The 19,492-nt window shown below is 37.6% G+C and overlaps 1 protein-coding gene across 3 annotated transcripts in view; it reads right to left on the bottom strand.

Annotated features, from left to right (window-relative positions):
- The window catches only part of LOC306862064 (splicing factor, suppressor of white-apricot homolog), an 86,306-nt gene that overhangs the window by 23,865 nt on the left and 42,949 nt on the right, over positions 1 to 19,492 (bottom strand). For all 3 annotated transcript variants that reach the window (XR_013783520.1, XM_079404664.1, XM_079404665.1), the window contains exon 13: positions 15,034 to 15,218. Coding sequence is in view for 2 of the 3 variants with exons in the window: in XM_079404664.1 (XP_079260790.1) it covers positions 15,034 to 15,218 (185 nt within the window). In the remaining variant the exon portion in view is untranslated. The remainder of the gene's footprint in view (positions 1 to 15,033; positions 15,219 to 19,492) is intronic.

Genomic DNA, 19,492 nt, shown 5'->3' with positions numbered 1-19,492 from the left:
ACAATCTGCACAAGTGATGCTGTTTCCCCAGGCTGAAATGTGTGTGCGCGCGTGTGCCTGCGCGGCGGCGTGCTCCAAAACGGACGCTTCGGGCGCGTCGAAATAACACACAAAAATATGCCAAAAAATACACACACAATGTGTCAAAATGGCTGGTTATGAGAGTCTTCACTTTTATGTTTTAAGTGGACGAGAACAGTTGGGAGAAAATCCGATGCGTGTCAGTATATTGTCTTAAAGTGTAAGACTGGAGCTTGAGCCATCAATGTTAATCAAAGAACAAAATGCAAAGAGAAAATCACCCACAGCTCTTAATCTGAACAACGTTATAGCTTTAATAAACATAAATCTATCAGTACATACAGTGAAAACTATTACTTACCTGAACATTAATATTAGTAGACCTTCATGGAAAAATTAAAGCACTGTTTATTTCATTTCATTTCGTTTGTGTTTTTGTTTTATTGTATTTGTCAGTTTATTTTACTTTGTTTCTTTGTTCATGTTGTTACTGTATCTTATCTTATGTATATACAACACTAAAAATACCTGCACACTGGTGCATTTACAAATTGATGAAGTGCAGGCATTTTTAGTGTTTTATATACATAAGATAAGATACTGTAAGAATATGAACAAAGAAACAAAGTAAAACAAAAAGTACCGATAAGAATACCGTTAAAGTACCGGATCGATAAGCAGTATCGGTAAGAGTAGTAATACCATTAAAACCTTAACGATACCCATCCCTAGGTGAGATATACCATATTTTGATACCACAACAATATTGCCTTTGAACATTTTGAAATTACTTTGTGCATTTAAAGGGGTCATATTAAGTTGCATATTAAAAAAGAACATTATTTTGTGTATTTGGTGTAATGCAATGTGTTTATGCGGTTTAAGGTCCAATATTTACAGTCTATTACAAGTAACACAGAAATTCATGTCTTTATTGAACACTACAGTGCAGGGTGGAAAAATACAAACCCTTATATTTACTCATAAACTCTCCTTTAGAAGCAATTACCACTTGATATTTGTCAATTTTGCAGTATTCCTTTTTACAGCACCTCAGGGCTGTGTTCTCTCCCCACTACTCTTCTCCCTGTACACCAACGACTGCACATCTAAAGTCCCCTCTGTCAAGCTCCTGAAGTTTGCAGACAACACCACACTGATCGGCCTCATTCAGGACGGTGACGAGTCCAGGAGGTTAAAGAGCTGGCTATCTGGTGCAGTCTCAACAACCTGGAGCTTAACACACTCAAAACAGTGGAGATGACCGTGGACTTCAGGAGAAAGTCCTGCTCTCCCCCCATTCACCATCATGAACAGCACTGTGGTTGCAGTGGAGTCATTTAGATTCCTCGGCACCACAATCTCCCAGGACCTGAAGTGGGACAATCACATTGAGTCCATTGTGAAAAAGGCCCAGCAGACATTGTTCTACCTTCGCCAGCTGGGGAAGTTAACCTACCACAGGAGCTGCTGAAACAGTTCTACTCCGCCATCACTGAATCCATCCTCTGCACTTCTATAAGAGTCTGGTTCAGCTCAGCTACCAAATCTGACCTCAGAAGACTACAGAGGGTAGTCCGGACTGCTGAGCAAATCATTGGTACAACCCTCTCAAACTCTCCAAGAACTGTACTTATCCAGAGTGAGCAAAAGGGCTAAGAAAATCACTCTGGACCCCTCACATCCAGCACACTCCCTCTTTGAACTGTTGCTGTCTGGTCGACGCTACAGAGCTCTGAGCACCAGAATGACCAGGCAGAGAAACAGTTTCTTCCCTCAGGCAATCCATCTCCTGAACACTTGACAATAAATGTGGAACACACAACACTATTATACATTTATTTAACACACATACTTATTTACAATTCAAATTTGCACATATCATAACTGTACATATATAATTGTCTATATTATATATTGTGTTTTTTGCTATTTTGTATATTATTCTTTTTATTATCTGCATCTTGTCTTGTCGCTGTCATTCTGTTGCACTGTGGAGTTTGTCACTAAAACAAATTCCTTGTATGTGTAAACATACCTGGCAATAAAGCTCATTCTGATTCTGAAAAACACATTACTTTCCACATACTGTACATTATTTTTGCTCCTCCATGCCCCGCCTTTCTGAAATGCGCCGCTTTTTACAAAGCTCATCGTTCTGAGAAGCAAGGCATGCTCTGATTGGCCAGCTATCCAGTGCGTTGTGATTGACCGAATACCTCAAGTTTGAGCCAGAAATGTTATGCCCCTTACCATATTGTGATGTCGTGTCCTGGCGCGAGGACACAAAACCAATAAAAACCCATTATAAATGAGGTATTTGTTGCATCCTGTGGGGACATAATTACTGTTTATAATGACTTATACTGTCTTTTTACACGTTGCGTTGCATTGCGTAAATATTACTATAGCCCTATTCGCACGGGATTAGTATTACCTGGTGACCTCCAGTCATTTGTAATAATTGCGGAGGTTGCCTGTGATCTTAATCCCGTGCGAATCGGCCATGTCTGTAATTTGTAAAGTAAAAATTCTCCCGCAAATGACCTACCATATTTCGCCGAACACCGCGGTCCTATGATAATATTAGTCCCGTGCGAATGGGCATCTCTGTGATTTGGCCAGCATTTGGCGGGTCGTATATCATTTTTCAAGGTTTTTGTTTCCTGTGCGCCTTTTTATCCATCTTTCGCAAAGAATGGAGCTACGTTGGAGTGTTTGATAGTATCTTGGGTGCTGTCATATCGCTACACCATACAATTTGCAGAAAGAGAATGCTGAAAAGGTTTAATGCGTTACAAATAAATCAAGCATAAAGTTTGAGATATTATTTTAACTTGATGAAATGTAAATGACACGGGGCACAAAACTATATTAGTTTTTTTTTTTTTTTTTTTTAATCCATCTAATTGGACCATAGAACGGGATTCTCAAAGCCTTGACATCCGGGTGATAAGTCAGTAATTTCAAGTAAAATCGCAGGCTTTGCTTATCCCGTGCAAATGCACCACACGAAATTCAGATGTGTGGGGGGGTAATTTCAGAATCACACATTGTCCCCAGATAATACTAATCCTGTGCGAATAGGGCTTATGTCTGCATTTATGAATACATTTATTCAGCTAAATGAATAAATGTAAATGTAAATTTATGATCGGCAAAACGATAAGCAACAAGCGCTACTCTACACTGCTCAAAACTCTTCCAGATTCAGGAAATAGTCCTGCGTAAAATGCGCTGCACATACTCTAATATTTGGGTTGAACTGTTCTGGGACAGTGTTGTAAATACAACTTAACCACTGATTTCTAGTTGTGTCCTCTTTTGGAAGCCCAAAAGCTTTCGCTTTCACAACGAAACACAGCGTCTCCACGACATGGCGCCGGCGGGTGGCAGCAACAATACTACAGAAAAAATACCCTCTTTCTTTGCGTACACATTTGGGCGGTGTTTTGCAAATCTTCCCACACAGTGACGTAGACATGTGGGGGTGTGTTTGAATAAGCCATTTTAAGAGGGCATGGTCGTGTCTTAACTTTATAAAGAATATCTCTTTGGTTTTGAGACTTTAGACTTTGCATAGTTTTTTCTCCTTGCAATGTTAGTATTTTCACACTGTGTTCAATAGACACAAGAAAATTTGTGTTATTTGTTTAAACAGACTCTGTTGAAAGTAGGGATGCTCCGATCGATCGGCCGGAGATCGGTATAGGCCGATATTCACATTTTATGACTCGATCGGTACTCATACATTTGGCCGATCTCATGTACCGATCACAATTTGATGACGTCAACGTGTGGCGACGTATATGATGCATGGGGACATATGCTGCAGTCATCGCCAATGTGGAAATCCTATGACATTTCAAGAAACAATGAAAAATTGTTTGACTATATGTCATGTATGTTTTGCATTATGATACTATGAATGTATGGTTCATTTTTAACAGCAGATTCAGTGACGATAGAGCTGATCTACGCATCACTGCACGCGTCTGTGGAGCGCAGGCTTAACGGCACGGGCACCGGAGCTGATCGCGGCGATCCGTTTTGTTCTTTCAGTAGTTTAAATTTCTTTTTTCCTCTTCAGTCTTATATTGGACAGCATTAAACCTTATGAGTTACATCAGACTTTGCCATATTGAAGTTTATATATATGTGTGTATATATATATTGCTAAATGTAGATCAGAAACATCTTGTTACATCTGGTTTGAGTCATAAGTTATAGATAGATAAATAGTAAGAAAAATAACTGTATTTGCAGCATTGTTTTTTTTCTGCTGTATTTTAGTGAAAGTAATCAATAATTTTGCCTCTCACCGTGTTTCTGTTGTTGTTAAAATAACCACGGCAGCTCTTGAACTTGGCACCGGCGCGCATGCGGAGAGAGAAAGCGCACGGAGCTGAAAGGGCTTGAATAAAGCGTGTTTCGCTTTAGATAAATATACGAGGATATAGCACTGAAAGATATTTACCATAAACAACCCGGAGCGCTTGTAATGTGATCCGCTCCGCTGTTTTGATGCGCCGCTTACTTAAAATGGTGCTGCTGTTACGGCTCGGAGTTTGGATGGATGCCAGGGTGCGGATGCACTTATAGAAGTATTTAAGGATAAAAGACTCGAGTTGCTATTAAAATATTCACAAGTCCTTTTCCTCGAGTCGAATAAAGTCTGGAGTCATTTCAGGTCAAATCAAGTCTGAAGGCTATAAAAATGCGACTCGAGTCCTAGCCCATCTCTGCCTTGGGTTGCATCATACATTTTGTTTGCATTTATTTTTGTCTTATATTAAGTATCCCTGATATACATAATGTTATGCATAAACACCATTTTAAAGGAATATTAAAATGTTCACTGTATAAGGAATAATTTTTATGATTATATAATATTATTACATATGTTATATAAAGCTTGACGCATCAGAATCGGCATCAGTATCGGCCGATCACCATGACAAGAAATCGGTACTCGTATCGGCTGTAAAAATCCTGATCGGAGCATCCCTAGTTGAAAGTTAAATCAAAATTTATAACAATTAAAGTTAAAGAATTAGTTCACCCAAAAATGAAAATTGTCATTATTTACTGACCCTCATTTCATTCCAAACTCGTTTAAGTTTCTTATGTTGAACACAAAAGAAAAATTTTTAGAGAATTTTGAAGAACCAAACAGTTGTTGGTCCCCATTGACTTCCATAGGGAATGAAATACTATGGACGTCAATGGGGATCATCAACTGTTTGATTGCCAGCATTCTTCTAAATATCTTCTTTTATGCTCAACATAAGAAAGAAACTCATATAGGTTTGAAACAACATGAGGGTGAGTATCTTATCTATGCACAAACAGCTTGTAACACTCCAAAGAGAAAGGAAAACTTGAAATCACATCATATGACCCCTTTAACTGTTTAAGTGCAATAAATTTGCAAACTCAATTCAGTACTTTTGTGTTCCACACAAGAATGAATGTCATGCAGGTTTGGAATGACAAGAGGAAGTAAATAATGATTTGTTTTTTTTTAAACAAAACCTACCCACCTGCCATTGGTCAGAAAAAAACAGTTAGCCCTACCCCAAACTCACACCATTGGTTGACTTACTGTTGCCGTGTTGAGCTGGTTGGGATGCCCAAACAAACAAAGCTATGTTTTGAAAGCACCACTGACACACAGTGTTTACTCTTTGATGAAATCAACCTATGAATATTATTTCTTAGGGAAATGAGGCACGGCCTACACAATTTCTGCATGTCAAATAAGCAGAGAGTTCAACACCAGCTTCAGAAATATCTATCCCAGCCATGATACACACAAAACACTTCAGTGACACCGCCAATCCCTGCATTCTCATTTAACACGGACAAAAGAGAAGTGCAATGGCACCGAGTCTCACCTCTGCACCCCTGCTTTTGTCACTAATCAGGAGCGTGTTCCCTCCTGAGTGCTGACTGTCTTGTTAAAGCAGTACCTGCTGGAAACACCTCTCCCATGAGAGCTTCTTTTAAAAAGAGCAGCTCGGACACAAAGCGCCCAATCAATTAAATGGTAAATCACACATCAGAGAAAGAGAAACGCCACAGCCCTGGGGCAGGAGTGTGTGCAACTGGGAGCGTGAACAAGCTCATTTACACTGACGCACACTAAGGGCACATCAAACAGGTCCCGACAACATCGCATCCAGGGTAAAAACTAACACACATGAAAGAAAATGTAAATGTGACACTAGGGAGACCTTAGTCTTAGCTTCAGATGTCTGCTGCCCTTATACTCAATCTGATAAATACTGCTTAAATAAAGGAAAAACACTTTATCCACCTGGTAAGCTCGACTCTGATTGGCTGCCTTGGCAAGTAGTGTAAGAGCACACAAGGATTGTTTTTTTAAGTCATGTTAACAAGGGACTGGGCTGATATAACAACACGTTTGAGGGTTAAATTTGCCAGCGTTTGCCAGGTAAGTGGCATCAAATCATTTAAAGATATTCACAGGATTTTTTTTTTTGGTATTTGAAGATAAACACACATAAATAGCATATGAAACATGTTGTTGGTTGTTTTAAATATTTAAATAACCTACATTAAAAATGACTGACGAAGTCTATAATTTATATATCATCACACATCACGGACACCAGGTTGAAAAACCTTGCTCTATTATGAAACAACAGTCACACAACCTGCTCTTCAAAAAGAAAAGGCACCAATAAATTGGTGTCTTAAAATAAAGATGGACGGTAAATACAAGAATTAGAGAGGTGGGAACTGGCCTGGTTTCTATTTCAGCCGTTGTGAGATCTGTGTGGCTTCTGGGTATTGTTATTTCTTAAACTCTGACAGTATGTGGTTGACCTGAACAATGGGCACAGTCCTAAGCGAAAACACTAAATCAAAAGTGAAGGTCAACAAGGTGGCCATATTGTCACATCTGATATTCTTCCCCTTCAAACAGAACGGCAATGATTAGGCATGCTGTAAACTCCACTATGTGTTCAACTTAATAATGAAAGGTCAATAATAAGAAACAGGATTAAAGTAAAAGCCATAGTAATAAAAAAGTCAATCTAAGACTGATGACACAAGGGTCGCTGGAGAGTCGGCAATCCACTGTGAACAATTTACGGTGCATTCGTCAAGCGAAAGACAGCGGAACGACCAGCTGGCACAAAGATTTTCTGCAGGCCGGAACATTTCCCAATTAATCCGAATACACTCAAGGTGAAAAATATGGCTTTAATGATTACACGCCGGCTGTTTATTTAGCACCCAGAATAATTCTCGACAACATACTGAGTCAAAGCCTGCAACGCATCTAAATTTTCCCAGCCGTTGAGGCAGGAGGTGGAAATGCCAAAAATATGCCATTTTGAAGACTGCACAGCCAACATACAGTTTTTCAGATGAACACATACAAAAGCATTGACAAATGCAAACACAAATGCTGTAAAAGCTCTGTGTTAAAATGCCAGCACAACAGGGACTGAGGCAACCTCTTCTAACCTCTCTTTGACATCATCTGCACATGCATGCTTTGAGCCCTGTGATAAAACATACAAGAATGGCAGAGGGAAAAAGAGAGAGTAAAAACACTAAAAAGCAGTAGACCACCACTATTAAATATAAATTTCATATAAAAATGTGCATTTACTCATGTCATTCTAAAGCCGTATGCCTTTCTTTCTTTCTGAGCTGCTCTTTCTCATATAATGTAAGTGGATGGGGACCAAAGGCCAAAAAATGTCCACAAAATTAATCACAATATTCTTACGCAATATTCAGAGTCTTCTGAAGTCTTTGTATGAAGCACAGATTGAAATTTATGTTGTTATTCACTGGAAATCTTACTTTAAAAACAATCATGGTCACAATTCACTTTCATTCTATTGGAAAAAAAACATCTCAAATATTGTACTACACTCTTTAGATTCCAAAAAGGGGTTTTCACAGCAATGTAACTGAAGAAGCTTTCCTTAAAGAAGCTTTCATGGAACAGTTCTCAGCATTCTTAGTATAAAAACATTAATAATCTAACCCTTTCTCCTAAAAAGAACCTTTTGTGCAGTCAGAAGTTTCTGTTGATGTTCAAAGTTGGCAAAATCATCTGGCATTTTTTTTTTTTTTAAGAATGTATAACTTGTTTAAAAACAGGTTTTTGGTTTCAAAAGACATGAAAGGGGCTTAAAAGACGACAGACTTTTCATTTATGGGTGAACTAACCCATTTAAGAAGTTGTTTCTGTCTTCTGAATGACATTTGGGATTTGTGACAAATGGTTCACCAGTGAAAACAAGGTCTTTGTTGAGGTAAAAATTCTTCTATTCGCTGAGAGCTAATCCGTAGCCAATTTACTCCATTTAGGTCAGGATAAAAGTTATAGTGGGCTCTTAAATCTTTGCTATGGATTTATGTATAAACTAATTAGAGCAAGCACAGGCACAGTGGCGGGGAGCCTCAACAGTTTCAGATCGCCTCATTTCCTCAGGGTCTATTGATTCCATTCCCCTTTTTAATTCCGTCTTGTGACTATGAGCAGGAAAAAGGATGGCTCCAGTAAAATATTTGCTTTAACCGAAAACAGGTTTTCCATTTGATGGTTGGTTTTTAATTCATCACACCTTGTTTCATCAGTTGCCGGCCTATAATAAAGGTTGACTTCTCAAAAGCGCCACATAATAAAACAAAAACAAAAAACACCATTTAAAAAAAATAATAATTTCAGACTTAAACCAACATAGCGAACCACTAAGCCAAGTGTCCAATAGTAATCACAGCTATTTAAACTAGATTTTCAATTAATTCAATTGGCTGCATGGCAACAGCCCATTAAGACTTACTTCAGATGAAATCCGGAGAGCTGTGATTAAGGTTAGTCGGTTCTAGTCAGTATAGCGTTCTTTAAAACTGTAATCTGTCGGAGCCCATCGATCACTGCTAAGCTCGCGTTTGGCTGTGGGTGTTAAGTGGAGGATTACACTGGGGAGCAAACTATTTGTTTAAAGGAAAACAGCACAGAGGCGTGAGGATGCACACGGATACTACAGAAAGAGGCTACAGGATAAGCTGTCCTGATACCGTCTCATAGTGACAGACAGATCCATAAGCACAAATCCAATACAGTTTTGAGGTGTGCTCGATTGACCGCTGGGTTTTTTCCAGTAAACATGCCAATGTCTGACACCGGAACAGTGGTCAGAGGACACTTACTCCAGACCATATGTTGGCAAGCAGCCCTCCCGAAGCTGTACTGCTATTGGCAGAACATCCAATGGCAATGAAGCACAAAAAGCACTGCACTGATTTAGCAGTTTTTCCAAAGTGCTAATTTGGAGTATTTTGTTCCTGTCTGAGGGGAAACACAAATAGACTGATTTTGGACTACACTACACAGAAACTGTTGAAGTATGATTATAAAAATAACAATTATATTAAAAAAATTCACTAAACCCAGACAAAGCTTTGGACAGACTGAGTTGCATACTCATTTGTTAAGATTTTCAAACCCTCTGAATACACATACTCACAAAAAACAGGAAAAAAAATATTTTCTTGTTTCACAGAAGGTATAGCAGCGATACCTACATTTCACTGCTGGTTATACTCTGTATAATTGTGTATGTGACGAATAAAAATCTTGAATCTTGAATCTAGCAGCGATGAAAAAACTGCAGACACTGACAAAGGAGCTCTCTTTGTCTCCTTCTTCCCCAAGTCTTCCGAGGCCTGCCATGTTCTTTCTGAATTTCTGATGCAAGCTGACTTACAGGTTCTGTCTTTAGTCTCATTTTAGATCTTGAACACAGAATTGCTTAAGTTAATATCATAATTCTTTCATAACGGCAGTGCTTGAAGCTTCAAGCTCAAGTTGCCCGTTACAAAAAAAAAAAGTTTTGTGGACTAACAATTGCATTCCTTGAGAACTGCCATTTTTTCCTTGATTATCAGCCACTACATGGAATCCACTATATAGCGAATTGCAAACAAGCAAACAAGCGAGAGATTGCGGACACAGCAACTGTCAGCACACAAACGGAACCAAACTTTTTTTTATTTGACAGTTTCAAACACGTAGGCTTGTTTTGTTGTTGTTACCATCACTAGAACTGGTTATATGGCCTGTGGAAAAATAAATATTAACCTACAGTACAAAAATCTAGAACTACAGCACAGAGCAAACAACAGAAAGTAAATTAAATTTGTAGGCTGGATTTAAGGATAAAATATTAACACTTCAGGGGGTTTCAGTTTGAGATCCCTGATATAAGATAATACATGAAATGCTATTTTATATTATTTCTCATTGGGTTTTGCTAGACAACATTCTATGTCTAAACTCTCTGGTTAAAATTTTTGTTTTACTTTGTATAGGGTCTAACCCAAAATGGGGAAAGAATATGGTCCGTCATTTCAATTCAGCTGTACAGACGTTAAAACATCATCTATCACTCAACAAGATGCAAAATCACAGTAGACTATTTGACAAAACCAATGCCATCAGGAGAAAACGATGTTTCAAATCACAGCGTGTCTGAAGCCGTGAACAAAATAACACAACGAACAAACATGAATAAATATTGACTTCCATCACAACATTATGGTGGTCGCAGCAAAAAAAGATGCATCTTTGAATGTCCTGATCTCATTCCTGCATTCAATAAATGTGTCTTTGGCTGCTGCGTTCTCAATTCTGCTGCTCTTACTGATTGAAATCAATTGCAGAAAACGCTGAAACTGGACAACTTGTATCCCCGTATCAGCTTTTATTGATTCAGATACACATATTTTCACTACATCCAGCTAAAGCTTTGGACAGACTGAGAAACAGTTGTATAAACTGTGCTTTGGCAGATGTTCTTTGTCCATTTTTTTCCAACTCAGCTAACTTATTTGTTTTTAATTAATCCATTTTAATTTCCATTATGAATTATACTTGCTTACTTTATGATGCAGTTTATTAAATTATTTCTTATTTATTTTAAATTCAAGAACCAGTAGGAGCACAGAAACTAAGAAGAATTAAAAGTATTAGAAAGTGACTTCAAGGTACAAGGTAAAAACATAAAAGCAGTTTTTATTATTATAATTTAAAAATAAAATAATAATAATGTCAATAGCAAATCATCTATTTACTATTTATATAGCTTATTTATTTTTGATAAATCAACATTATTTTCCATTAAGTATTATACTTGCCTACTTACTGATGTAAATTATATATATCTAAAAACAATTCCTCAATTCAAGCTCCTGTTTTATTATATATTAATAAAGAGGAAATATGTTAAAATAAGAAAATGGAAAAAGCTGGATAAGATAAACTTAAAATAAAAAACTGAATTGTCAATAAATAAAACAAAATAAATAAAACAATGAGCTAAATAATTTAAACAAAAGAGCTTAAAACCATTGATGCAATATAGAAGAAGTTGCTGATGGAAGCAGAGAGAGACTCTGCTGGGCTTCGCTGCAAATGGCCACCTGGCTGCACAGATGACTGTCCACATTTCCTGTTTCAAACTTGGCTTTTTCTGAGAGAGACCTGCCAAACAGCATTTAGCGTGACGAAAGGTTCTAGCTAAACATCAAACAATTAGCAGGGTCTTATTTCCACTTTAAAGCGCTCCTGTCTTTCACAACAAATCTATCTTACTAAGCCCTGCGACAGCAGTGCAGATCAAGCCTCTGTGAAGCTTCTGTGATCTTGTGGCACAATCATGTTCTCCAGCAAACAAGAGATGAAATACTACAAATACGAGCTCTGCCAGAAGCACTCTATGCTATCTCCAGAAGAAACTCTCATTGAACAAACAGGGCTGCAGTCACGGCCGGCTGTGATGGAATGAGACGACTGTTGGTTCAACGCGGCGAAAATGTACAACCATTGACCACCCCAGCCTCTGCCGAGTTCTCTGTAAAACGCAGTTATTTGCAGTTATTAAATGTATCTATAGACATTGTAGCATGTCCTTGGTTTGGTAAAAGCTAGGGAACATGACCTGATGCATGATGTATTGGCTAGATTTGATTTTTGTTGCCATAGCAATCAGTAAAGTGCCAAAGGCTGTATATCTGGATAGCGGGAGCTGCAAACACAATGGGAGCTCTGTGCATTCTGAATGCGTCTCTCAGCTGTGCTATTTTCTCACCTGCGGAAAGATCTAGAAAGGAATTAGTGGTGCACAGAACTTGTTTCTATATTGCAGCACAAAAAAAAAAAGCTGAAAGGAGTATATCACAAATGACACAGAATGCAGTTAAAAGCATTAATAAAGTAAAAAAACAAAAAACAAAACAAAAACACAAATTTTCAGCCAGGACATGCTATCTTAAAAGTGTAACAAAAGAAAGGTAATACAATAAAAGTGTTTTTTATTATTATAATTAAAAAAATAATAATAATGAAAAATTATATAAAAATATATATGAAAAAAATAAATGTATGTTACTTTTATAATGTATAGCTTGGAACTATACTCTCGTTCCAGCGTAATAATCAAGGAAATTTGCTGCCGTACCATGGGTGCAGGAGGCGCAGTGATATGATGCAGCACCTGAAAGTAGTCCCCAGCTAGGTAACTAGTTATGATATAGTTATAGGCTAACTTAAACCACTCATTTTCAGTTTTCAAACCAGTGTGCTAGCTGGCATTAAGCGTAAATTGACTGAAATCATTACCACTACTGAGTCACCGGAAAAAGATGGAAAAAGATAATGGCGAGGCAATGCAAAGGATGATACTGCAGTCATGAGCGATGACCGATCGCACCGATTTGCATTGAAGATGCAACAAAAATCCTTGAAGCCGTGAAGCCTTAAAGTGGGTTCAATAGAGTCCAGTCAGCAGATAAAAGCAGGATGCATCCATATTTACAGGCCGGAAAAATAAGCCTGCATAAACATAAATCAGGCCTTTAGGACTTCAAACATTTAGACAGGAACAACATTACAACAAGAGCGATGCAAAGTTCCCAGCAACAAACAATTAATCTATTTACACTCAAGGTGAAACTATTGGTATTATAGTATAGTATAACTATTTGAATTAGAATTTGAAAATAAAAATGATATTATGCAGTTTTAATTCCTGATTAAACTGCAAAAAACCTACATAGATTCAAACAGATGAGCAAAAAAAAAAAAAAAAATGTTTTTAATAATTCCAAAATATCCTGTCAGACTTTGTGGACAGAGCTAGTTAAGACAAAAACTATTTAGATACAAGAGAAAGTTTTTTTCGCACATCACTTTTTTTGCGTCTTGCCTGGGTAGCCAAACTATCTTTGTTTCTTTCCTGAGGGTGAATGACAGAACCGCCGTAAGCTATTGGAAGGTGCATCTTAAATCAGGCCTTAGAGTAAAGTAAAGTAATAAGTTGGAAACTAAATAAGGCGTCCACCGCAAGTAATTGGGGGTCCAAGAATAAAAAGCAGAAGGGACATTCATAATGGATTAGTTGGTTAGGAACGTACGAGTAGTGTTGTGTATATGTGAGCGAGAGACTCTATAGGACGGTAAAATCCCAGAGGAAGCAGTCCTGCATCCACCAGCTGCTTCTTCTGATTTCACGCTTCATTGGCCTCATTAATGTGGAGCTGAACCGTACGCCTGTGGAGACAAACGGCGAGATTAGTCTTCGCCACTCTCCTACTCCTAGTCTCTCTCGCTTTTCCTAATGGCATCTCTCACTCTCACACTTCTGCCTTTCTCGTTCTCCCTCCGTGGACACCGTGGAGCAAACTTTCTGGAGGAGAAACTGTGTTTGCAGCCTGCTGAGAAGATCAGGGGATATATAAGCTGTACACAGGCAGCACTGGCCATTATAGCAAGAGTATAGGAAGATCATGGTTATGATCTCAAAAACACCTGCTGCGAAACCACTCTAAGAATATACCATACACAATATGTAGCTAGAGAGAAAGACAGAAATCCTTTAACAACTCAACTAACTCTGGAATGGGTATCTCTACAAACTTTCGAAATCCAAAAAAGTACCATAACAGTGGACCATATGACTTTGTGTGTCTTTATGAAGTAATTTTTCACTGAAAATTGTTTAACGGTGCTGTTATGCTTTTGGAGCTGTAACATTCTTCAGAATATCTTTTTGAAGGAAGTCATACCAGATGAGTAAATGACGACCATTTTTAATTTTAGGTGAACTAGGTGAAAAAAATCTTACTGTACCCAAACATTTGAATGGTAGTGTACATAGCTGGTGAAGTAAAAGAGGAAAATGGATTTAGAAATCATCAGGACTGCTTCACTGGCTACAAACGCTGACACAAGATAAACAAATCCAAATAAACTCAAGTACAAACAGACGTTTATCCTGGGAGACACCAGCTTTGTCAGCACAACTAATTAGGAACAACTCCTCTTGCAAGTCCATAAAAATACAACAGGGATAGAATTAACAGCGTCTATACGTTCTCATTTCATCTCATCCAGTCTGTCAGCACGCAAAGTCACATTTGACCCCCAGAGACTGCTGAAAAAACGGTTGTCAGGAATCATTTTGCAGTAATGAGCATTTCCCCAAGATTCTTGATGGATCGATAAACTATGTTGCTTATTTTTACAGGAGGACTTGACTAAGCAAACCACAAGGAAACCAGAGCAGCGTTATCGAGTAGGAATCCTGACGTGATGCTGACCGATTAAATAAAAACACCAAAATCTACACCCGTAACGGCACTGAGCATGATTCTGAAGCGCACAGCAAAAACAAAGAATTTTTTGTCAGGGCGAGCATGTCAAGCAATGCAATGAATGCGAAAATTAAGTGCGGGCAGCTCTTTGCAAGTGTAAGCATTATAGTAACACGAAACTGTTCATTTAAATGTCAAAGTTCAATGTCAAAATGGTGGGTAAAGTATATAATACGTATTTGATTTGTATTTCAAATTCAGTTCTTACTAGTACAAGAAAAAAAAGAGGAAGCCTGGGTGTATGTGGTGGTAGACGGACAATGCTGGAAAACGCGCGCGCACACACACACACACAAACAAACAAACCTCAGGCGCAGCAGCGGTTTCCTCAGTACGCTTGACCTCAGGCTCTGGCCCTCGCAGAGTCTGCAGGAAGAGGGCAGCTTTCCTCTTACGCTCAGCCTGAAGCTGCCTCTCTTTGGACTCTTTGGAGGCCTGGGCCAGTTTCTCTCTCGCTGCGGCTGCTAACCGGTCCTCCAGCTTCTGTTTGGCTGGAAGAGAACAGGGAAGAAAGGTCACACATGCACACATTTTTCCTGACACACCATATGCTCTGGCAAATAAAAGCAAGGGAGCTTGCATGCATAAGTGCATTGTGTTTCTGCTGCTAAGCAAATGTAAAACCTTTCTAGTCTGCTCGTGACTTACCTGGTTTTGTAACCTCATAAAAACTGCATGGAGCTTAAAAAGCTACAAGATTACAATGCGTTGCATTTTAATGTTTCTCATCTACCGTGATAGAATTATCCTTTCTGACATTAACTCTCTGCTTAGGTGTTAAATGCTGCCTGGCTGCAGATTGTATAACGGTCGACGGCGTCTCAGTTTAGGCTATGTACTCATGTATAATTTTTCAGGTTTTGTTCATGGGAACAGTAATAACAAAAGGAAAACGGGGGAAAAAAACAAGTCATTATATTATACAAGAACAAGAAGAGCACCCTGTCAGTGTCCACACTAAAAATAGGCTCCCTGCCACAGACAATCACGTACAACTCAGGAACAAATGCAACTGCAGAGAACAGAGGGTTCTCCTTCATTACGTCACTGAGAGTGAGATAATACTGTGTGTAACAGTGACAAAGAAAGAGGAGATGGCAAAGAAATTTTTTGAGATGTCCCTCAATCAGCAAAGCTACTTCCCACAATTATTTTGACAGTCATAAGTTATTTTCACTGCCTTGAAACAAAAGCAATCTTGAAGCCTTGCTGTCCCTGTTACAATTTACCCTAACCCTCTGTTAGTGCAAGGCATTGTGTCCTCACCTTAATGAAAGAGCTCAGAGACAAACCGCAATGAAATGAAGAGCAGCTACTCTTAAATTATTTCAGATGTGTTCTTGGAAGGGAAAAGAAAGAAAGAAAGTATTGTGTAGATTACTTGCACAATATTATAATATACTATTGTAATACTGTATTATAATATTACAATATTAGTCTTTATCTAATCCTTGAGGAATCGGATCACTCCAACTTATGAATCATATATATATATAAAAAAAAATTAAATAAATATATATATATATATATATATATATAAAACATAAAATAAATAAATAAAAAGATGAGCCATTTTGACAGTTGTTACAAGAATTCGATTGGCTTACAATGCATTGAAGTTGCAAACAAATCAAGTCACATGTAATTCATTTGTTTTTATATTATTGATCATTTTTGTCTTTTCAAAGCGCATCCCTAGAAAAAGGACTGCAATAAAGTTATACATGACAAGCCTTTTCAATGCAACCCACAGCACTTAACGCCTGTAATTTGCTTGTGGCATTTCTAAAAGCAATGACTCTAGTAATTTCCAGCATTTTCCAGCAAATTTCCCCTTCTCTTGCATGATTTCTCATCTGCACACTTCAGAAGTCAATCTGCAATTGAGGCAGCAAATAACATTGACAAAATCCAATAAGGCTACCTTTTGAGGTTTAATTTTGAAACTACAATTTGCAATATAAACAGGTAAGCTCTGGTAAATACACAAGGGGTGTAGATACTTTGCCTCGCTGCTTTAGCAACCACAAGAAACAGGAGAGAGTTGACCCAATAAAACTCACACTCATGATCACGCAAACTTACTCCATTCAGTAAATAAACTAAAGGTAATAGATGGACACATGAGTGTTTGCTGAATCGTGCATCTGTGATTCTTTAACAGCTCATCAATGCAGATTATGTTCCTCTGGATGGGTCGATAGTCATGCAATCTAAGCTAGTTTGCCACTGAGTGAGGCCTTCTTTGCTGCAGTGCCATTTATTTCACTTCCTCATGCAGTAAACTTCCTCTGGGCATCTGGTCTTATTACTGTAATTACCCTGCGTTCCAGAACCATTATTGCTCAGCAGCGGTGTCTGCCCTGTGCAGTCCAGTGTCAGTGATGAGATTTAAATAAATTATTTTTTAATGGGGAACATCTAAAACCAATGCAAAGTCTGCATGTTATAATGAAAGGTACATCTCTTGTTAAACAAATAGTTCACCCAAAGCGAACATCTGTCATCATTTCCTCTCCCTCGTGTCGTTCCAAACTCTATGACTTTCTGTCTTCCATGGAAAATGAAATATTGAACAATATCCTGGCTCAACCCTTTTCCATATAATGAAAGTAAATGAGGACTGGAGCTGTCAAGCTCAAACATAAAAAAGGAGCATAAAAGTAGTCCAAACAGTATCTGTATACTTATGCACTTAGTCTTCCCCCTAGCTGACAATGAGTTGATGCAATGGCAAATCAGAGAAATAAAAAGTGATGTTGTACATCTAAAACCTGTCATATTTTAATAGATGCTGACTGCAAAAGGCAAGATTTTAGATGAATGAGTCTCACACAAAATTAGACCATCATATTAAATAATATGACTTCTGACGTGATTTTCAGTCATTTTGGAGATGGATCCCTACTGACCGTCATTATATTGAAATCAGCAACTAGTTCATCTTTTTTTTTTTTTTTTTTAAATATCCTTTACTGTTATAAGAAAGTCAGTCAGTCATATGATTTTGGAATGCCATGAGAGTGAATAAAGGATGCAGAGCTTCATTTTTGGATGAACTATCCAAAATATACTAATGAATTATTATAGTAAAAACATCATATATACACTACCATTCAAAAGTTTAGGGTTGCTATGTCTTTTTCCTTAAGAAATTAATATTGATCTTTTTTTTTTTATTAATATCGACATATTTAATAAATTATATTTTTAATCAGTGTCTTTAAAGTGATAATTTTCTGGTCCCCATATGGTCTCCATGCTTTTTTTCCTACTATGGAAGTCAATGGAGACATTCTTCACAATATCTTCTTTTTTGTTTAACAAAAAGAAACTCACACAGGGTCGGAACAAATTGAGGGTGAGACTTTTTTTTTTTTTTTTGCAGTGAATTATCCTTTTAACTGATAAAAGTATCAGTAAAGACTGTACAAATAAAAACCTATTAAAAATGGTTCTTTTATAAACTTTCCATTCATCAAAAATTCATAGAAAAAAAAGTATCAGTTTCCAAAAAATGTAAGCAGCACAACTCTTTTCAATATTGGTAATAATAAGAAATGTTTTTTTGAGCAGAAAATCTGCATTTTAGATTGTAATGGCTGATGAAAATTCAGATTTGTCATTACAGGAATAAAAAGTAAACATTAAAAAAAGTATTAAAATAGAAAAGCTATTTTTAGTGTATTTAGATCAAATAAATGCAGACTTATTTCAAAAATCTTACTGACCCCAAACGTTTGAATGGTAGTGTAGTTGTACCCGAAAATTTAGTGTTTGAGGCAAAAACACATTTACAATCTCTCACGCACATCTGCAGATCCCATTTCCAGTGTAGACGTTGTCGGTGTCTTTGATTGAGAGGTGTCCTTCTCGTTTTTATCTGTGTGAAACACTCGCTTAATTACAGGGGACAGTTACTGGTCCATATGGACAGAGCTATTACATTAGATCCCTGGCCCTCGTCGGAGTAATTTAATGTGCTGCCAGTCATTGTGATGTGACAGCGATCAGATCAGCTCACTATTTTAAGTCTCTGATGGTCAAAAGAACAATGAAGAAGAACTAGAAGTGCAGCAAAATCCGGTAACTCTTGGCCTAATGCGATCATGATAAACTTCAGTTTGTTTCTCAATATTTCTTGTTACAGTACAAGTCTGGCTTCTAAGCTTCTGGCCAATGAGAAATTACATTTGGGCTGCAACAATTACAGTGAGGGAAATCAGCATGAGTTATTTCTGTAATAATCCACAAACTGACTCATCTCTTCTGTTTGAACAATTTTTTTCAGAACATTTACAAAAGAACAGCCTTGAAAACAGCAGACAAGGAATTATTTCAATTATGACACACTTACGAAACTTAACTTCTGAACTCTACAGACAGGGATTCAAGTCTAAAATGTGCTGATACACTTGGCATTTAAAAAGATGGACAATGGTCCAGAACAGAGTCTAGTGGTTTTAATGGGATGGTTCAAAAATGAACAACTGATTTAATGTTTTTCCAACCCCCTTTGACTTCTTCATTTTGAGAGGCCACTCTTTTACACATAATGAAAGTGAGCAGAGACTTTGAAACTCAAAAAAATTCAAAAGAGCACCATCAAATTTAAATAATCTTCTTTACTTATTCTTTCCAGCCTTTATTCCTTTTATGCTTCCTTTTTTACTGCCATTCTTCGTTTCCCCCACGTCCTGCCCTTAATATCATCCAAATACCTTCCATTATTCTTCTTTCTTTCTTCCTGTTCCTTCCTTTTCTA

Source organism: Barbus barbus (assembly GCF_936440315.1).
Source record: "Barbus barbus genome assembly, chromosome: 43".
NCBI classification, from domain to species: Eukaryota; Metazoa; Chordata; class Actinopteri; order Cypriniformes; family Cyprinidae; genus Barbus; species Barbus barbus.
The sequence above is the reverse complement of the archived record's forward strand: the minus strand, read 5'-3'. Positions and strand labels throughout refer to the sequence as shown.